Genomic DNA, 6,690 nt, shown 5'->3' with positions numbered 1-6,690 from the left:
TGTGGCGCAAAATAAAAAGGTTATATACAGTGTGTGTGTGTTTCTGTGTGTGTTTCTGCTGTGTGTGCGTGAATAAATATGTTATTCTTTAGTGTGTACATGTTTATTTTTAATTCTATACAAATATGTTTTAAATGTGAATGATTGATCACTTAACCATGAGAAAGGTTTCCGTCTAGTATTGAACATGCACACACGCAGAGGGTGGAGAAATGCAGTATACGTATTTATAAACTGGGTGGTTCTAGCCTTGAATGCTGATTGGCTGACAGCCGTGGTATATCAGACCGTACCACGGATATACCACGGATATGACAAAACATTTATTTTTACTGCTCTAATTACTTTGGTACCCAGTTTATAATAGCAATAAGGCACCTTGGGTGTTTGTGATATATGGCCAATATACCACGGCTAAGAGCTGTGTCCAGGCACTTCACATTGCGTCGTGCCTAAGATCAGCCCTTAGCCGTGGTATATTGGTTAAAAATATAAGAGGCAGTGGTAAAATGCTGTAAATCTTACACCATCCTCGTTGCGTGATTAATAATACTGCAAATTATACTGAATCAGGTCAAGTAAATAGAGCTTGAAACCTGGCTAAGTAGTGACAGAACATTTTCATTTTTAGACCAAGTGTGTCTCTCCCTCTCCTTCTGTCCCTGTGCTTAACATCTGTGATGGCGCACCCATGAAAACTGTGGCACGCACAGGAGTCCCCTGGGAATCCTGAATTAAACACACGCATGCACACACACACACACAGGCAAAAAAAAAAAAGACTTGATCAAATTGAGTGCAATGCTGACATGACAGCCAGAAGAGCTCAGTACGGAAATGAACACACCGCTGAGATAGGAAGCTTTACCATGTTGAACTTTCCACTACGTCCTAGTGTTGATGTAGCTGAAATCTGATAATTCTGCTGACTGTGTGTACTATAGCGTACAGAAGGCTGCAAAAAAAATTGTGAATGATGTCTGGTAGCATCTCATCGGTTCTAAGCAAGTGGCCGATAAAAGCACAGGAAACGTCTTGTGAGAGAAGTGTCTGGATCTAGCTAGCTCCTCTCCACTTTGCCCGGCAATCAACAAAAATACTTCTGAAAAGGGCCATTTGGAATGAATGTGTGAGTCGTGATCAGGCTTCGGAAGCAGGAGGTAAAGGGAGGGGGTGGGGGACAGGGTGTGAGTCTTTTGCCATTCATATTGAAAACAAAATCATGATAAAAATCTAGCATTTTCTCAAGAGGCATGGTAATAGCACTAAGGCCATAATAATATCACCATAATGTACAAAACATTTAAGGAATCTTATACGGTATGGTGACTACATCATTTAAGGTATTGGTGTCAATGGATTATGTGAAATGTGGTTGTGTCATGTGGCAATAGCCTGAAGACTACTTATGAAAGTCCAGTGGAATAATGGATTATGTGTGCATGAATTACACCAAATAAATGTCTTTGTAGTGCAGTTCCCCAGAGTCTTAAATGGTGAAGTACTTTGATACTGATATGCTGTAATATGACAGTTATTTCAAAGTACTGACGTCCGTATCCCTCTCTTCTCTCCTCAGGGAGTGGTCGGCCGAGAGTACAACAACCCACACAGCACACCTTCTCCCTGGCTATGACCGGCTGAGATGGGGCTCTGGCAGTGACACCACTGGAAAGGACCTCTGAGTGATCACACATTGGGACATCCGGGACCTCCCACCTACTCCCGACCCTGCAGCCCGGGCCTACGTGGCCAGCATGAGTGTGGGGCGTCTCAACCGTTACAGCATTGTGTCATCCGAGGAGGAGGCACTGCGGCTCACCAACATGCACGGCGGCAGCAGTGGTGGAATGAATGGCTTTGGCAACGGCAAAATCCACACACGCCGCAAGGTCCGCAACCGCTTCGTCAAGAAGAATGGCCAGTGCAATGTGCAGTTCGCAAACATGGAGGACAAGTCATCGCGCTACATGGCCGATATGTTCACCACGTGTGTGGACATCCGTTGGCGCTACATGCTGGTGCTGTTCACGCTGGTGTTCGTGCTGTCTTGGCTGGCCTTTGGCCTGGCCTTCTGGGTCATAGCGTTACTCCACGGCGACCTTGACAACCCGGCCGGAGACGACAACTTCACGCCCTGCGTTCTGCAAGTCAACGGCTTTGTGGCCGCCTTCCTGTTCTCCATCGAAACCCAGTCAACCATCGGCTACGGCTACCGCTGCGTGACGGAGGAGTGTCCTGTCGCAGTCTTCATGGTGGTCTTCCAGTCCATCGTGGGCTGCATCATTGACTGCTTCATGATTGGCGCCATCATGGCCAAGATGGCACGGCCCAAGAAGCGGGCACAGACGCTGCTGTTCAGCCACAACGCAGTGATCGCCATGCGCGACAGCAAGCTGTGCCTCATGTGGAGGGTGGGGAACCTGAGGAAGAGTCACATTGTAGAGGCCCATGTCAGAGCTCAGCTCATCAAACCCAGGATCACTGACGAAGGGGAGTACATCCCCTTGGACCAAATAGACATCAATGTGGGCTTTGACAAAGGCCTGGACAGGATTTTCTTGGTGTCGCCCATTACGATTATCCATGAGATCGATGAGGATAGTCCACTCTATGGGATTGGTAAAAATGACCTGGAGACGGCAGACTTTGAGATCGTGGTCATACTGGAGGGAATGGTCGAGGCGACTGCCATGACCACACAGGCACGCAGCTCCTACCTGGCCACGGAGGTGCTGTGGGGTCACCGGTTCGAGCCGGTGCTCTTTGAGGAGAAGAACCTGTACAAGGTGGATTACTCTCACTTTCACAAGACCTACGAGGTACCGTCCACCCCGCGCTACAGTGCCAAGGACATGGTGGAGAACAAATTCCTGGTGCCCACCTCCAACTCCTTCTGTTACGAGAATGAGCTGGCCTTTCTCAGCCGGGACGAGGACGAGGAAGAGGATGTGGTGGGCGTGGGCGTGGGCGGTGGTGTCAGAGTGCTGGCCAACCTGAACAGTCCGGACCGGACCAGTCGACACGAGTTCGAGAGGATACAGACCACTAGGGGACTGGACCAAAGGTCGTACCGCAGGGAGTCAGAGATATGACCCCTGCCCTTGTACCTACCCGGGGTCAACATTTGATACGTTTTCTTTCCTTCCAAGGGTAAAAATGCAGAACAATGCAAAGTGCCATAGGAAACGCTGACTACTGTAATAGGTTGGAAAGAAAATAAGGGGACAGTGAAAGGGAAAGAGGGATACTGTTTGGAAGGAATAGGTGAAAGCAAGAGTACGCAGCTCGCAAAACTGTGGTAGAGAATGTCGTCAACAAAAGGAAAAGGCCTGTGAAGGACCTTATTCCTTCATGGAAACTTGAATATTTTTTTCACAATGTCATTTGAGTTTCAATGATGCATCGAACAGGTATAATGACAAGACCTAATAATCCGATACTAGGTGTTCAAATTATTGCTTAGATAAGTTGTTTTGTGTGGAGTACTGTTTTTCAACATATTTTTGCTATTTCAACTTGCTGTTGGGCACAAATGATAGTGTTACAGTTTAAAGCTACCCATACGCTTCCCACATTGCTGGAATTCCCAATCGCTGTAACGGAGTTCGATGGCACTTTGAAAATTCCTGTAAAAGTGTACTGCAGCATTCAGAAGCAATGAACCATGCTAAATCATTTAACCATCCACGAGCCATTGAAGCACAACGTAGTTTCACAACTTGAATTTGAACCAGTTGTGATGAATACATATAATTTGCACTATTAGCCGAATTTAGGAGTAGGCCCAATAGTAATGCAGTAAATTAATTTAGAATGGGCAGGGGTGAACATCTCAAAATTCTCTAGAAAGAAAATAAATTGAATTGATCATTTTGATACCGCCTTGCTTAAAACATAAAAATAACACAGGATTATTCTGACCTCAACGAAGTTTGAAACAACTATAGGGAAAATATCATGACGTTTCTTTTTTTCTCTCTTTCTCTCTTTTGTATTCTCTTTAAAACAAATCTATGCACATCATTAATGATATCAAGGGGACAGAAACTGAATGGATTTCCGTAGAAGATGTTATGATGTCGTCCAATCACCATCGCATAATTCTACAAAGGGAACCGGTTTGATGAATGTGTGTCTGAACTCAATGAGGATTGAGGGCCTTCACATGTATAAAGTGTTTCCCCTATCATATCTTTATAAGTAAAGAGCAGTTATTGTGTGCTATCAAATCCCTTTTGATAGAAAAGTTCAAATAGTATGCAGAAAGATTGGTACTTTACCAGGTTAATTCATGTGTGTTAAAGGAATACTCCACTCATGATGATGGTGTAAGTGACAATTTGCTTTTTGAAAGTCCTACATCTTGAAAACTTGCTGACATTTTCGGACTATATCGACAATGGACTTATGAAAAAAAATACTAAATATAGTTTAAAATAGTGTATTATTCCTTCAAGCTTTGCTTTGCTGGAAAACTGTCATCAATATTTTCCTAATGGTCTACACACGGTATGCATGTGGAGCAGGGTTAAAATTTGTAAAATGATTAATCCCATGGTTTTAGAAACATACTGTAAGAGCAAGCTATTAACCCCTATTAAGCACGAGAAACTATCTGTGATATGTTGAAAAAAGTCCTTAGTTGATTTGATTCAATTACATCTCAGAAGCAATAGGCTTACATGATCAGGTGGACAGACAATATGAAAAGCAATAATACTGAAATGTACCTCCATGTTATGTACTAAACATAAATGGTGAATGGCACAGAACTAAATTTGGCTATCATGAGTCTAAGTTGGCTAGTCTGGTGACTCCATTCTCTCGTGGTGCACCTGTTTTATAACTGGCACCACACTTATCTCTCTGACAGGGATGTTTTGAGTCTCGAGGAGCGCTTTCACCAAAACATAATGTATAGACATCTTTCGTCCTTCATTTACTGGAGTGATCTTCAAAGTTCAATAACTCAGAAGTAGCTGAGCAGCTGAGTTAAGTTGGGTTCGGAACAACATTATATACATTATATTAAGAATGAGTACAATAACAAAAATTATTTGTAAGGTGTGTTGCTATGATATGGAAGCCTAAAGGTACCAAAACTCGATTTAAAATGCAAATTGGAATGGAAGTAACAAAAGGAGTCATAAATAGGAAAGGTGTCTTGAATGTTAATAATCTAGGTTCAACTTCAAGCACAAAATCAAGCAAAAAAAATCTAAATTCAAAACAAATAAATGTCATATTTTAGTATCTACAGATTTGTTTTTGTCTTAGTTACATATACTGAGTAGTTTGTAATTTATCAGTATCTAGGTAAAGCAAGAAAACTAAGGTGCATGACAGACTAATTTTAATCTTTGGCATGAATCGTAGCATATGAAATGTATACCTTGAATTTATGCCTACCCATAATGCACTGCTATACTAAATAGCACACAATATATTATGCTGTGTCATGAAATCATTGAAATCCTCATTGAAATGTGCAGTTCATGTCCCCTAAAATACTACTTTTCCTCTTCCACCAAAATAACTGCCCTTGTATCTAAGAAAGGGGGAAGTAGGAGGTATAGTACTGTAAGACTAGCACAAGAAGAAACACCATGATGGTCATTCAGCTGGCGACAATGACTGATATTTTCCTAGTGGTCCTTTTATCCCAGGGGTATCCTTTGCCCTAAATAATTATACATAATGTGTTGCTTTTTAGAACTTTTAGGCTAGGAGAGATTTTTGGGGAGATGAATGAAGCCTTTTTGTCCCAATCCTAGACTTTATGCTCATTGCCTTCTGGGAAGGCTCTGGTATCCTAATGTGTGACACCTTTGTACCTACTTATAATGTTTCGGTGGTATCCATGGTAAAGCATCATCAGCTTCTATGCTGCATCATCGGAATGCAAAATTCCATCATGCCTTTTTCTTTTTTATCGGAAGAAGTTTTAATATTACCCAACCTGGCTCCATGAAAACAGATAATGCACTAGCTGTACACAACATCAAGAAACTATATTGGGCAACAGCTAAATACACACAAATCAACACATCTGTTTTAAAAGTAAGTTATTTTTAAATGACACTATTTCATTGAGATACATTAGAATAAAATCATCCATATTTATCGATTTTTGTACCAGAAGAAAATCTGAAGAAATCACAAAGAAAGAGGCAAAAATTGATTTATTGCCTCAGGTTATTAATGATTTGATTTTGTTTCATTTCAGCACAGAAGCTTGTGATTAAACAGGTATTTCTCTTAAAGGGATGATTGGAAAACCTTTGACCTCTGTAGAAGTCTTCCTATGGCCCAGGTGAAGAAACGTGCCCTGGGCTTTTATTTTAATGCAAAGTCAATTAAATTATTCAATTAAAACCTAATTGTAAATGAAAACTGGTTGGAGTGCATATTTTGTTAAATTTGCTTACTTCATGTATTTATCGTTGTAAAACTGAAAACATTGGTATTACATTACAGTAGTAGCCCACAACACAACAGCTGCTGTGAATTAACGTAATATTCCAGCATTTTGTTTCTCCCACCTAGCAAATTTCTGTGTTGCGAATCAACTCTAAACACAGGTGGTACTCATAAGGCCTGACTAATCAATCGACCAACTAACAGAGAGCTGTATCATGATGACAAATGTGATCAGACTGAGATCACAGATCAACATCTGTGTTGCCG

General features: G+C 41.7%; 1 protein-coding gene across 1 annotated transcript; it reads left to right on the top strand.

The window, feature by feature from the left end:
• The first annotated feature begins 1,757 nt into the window (after positions 1-1,757).
• Positions 1,758-3,095, top strand: LOC139367496 (ATP-sensitive inward rectifier potassium channel 12-like). Its single transcript, XM_071105725.1, has one exon. It carries the CDS (start codon positions 1,758-1,760, stop codon positions 3,093-3,095), a length of 1,338 nt encoding a protein of 445 aa, XP_070961826.1.
• The last annotated feature ends 3,595 nt before the right edge of the window (positions 3,096-6,690 follow it).

Source organism: Oncorhynchus clarkii, chromosome 16, assembly GCF_045791955.1.
Source record: "Oncorhynchus clarkii lewisi isolate Uvic-CL-2024 chromosome 16, UVic_Ocla_1.0, whole genome shotgun sequence".
NCBI lineage: Eukaryota > Metazoa > Chordata > Actinopteri > Salmoniformes > Salmonidae > Oncorhynchus > Oncorhynchus clarkii.
The sequence above is the reverse complement of the archived record's forward strand: the minus strand, read 5'-3'. Positions and strand labels throughout refer to the sequence as shown.

What these genes read in the sequence shown, in the direction of transcription:
- LOC139367496 (XM_071105725.1), top strand. Translation starts at nt 1,758, where the DNA reads ATGAGTGTGGGGCGTCTCAACCGTTACAGCATTGTGTCATCCGAGGAG.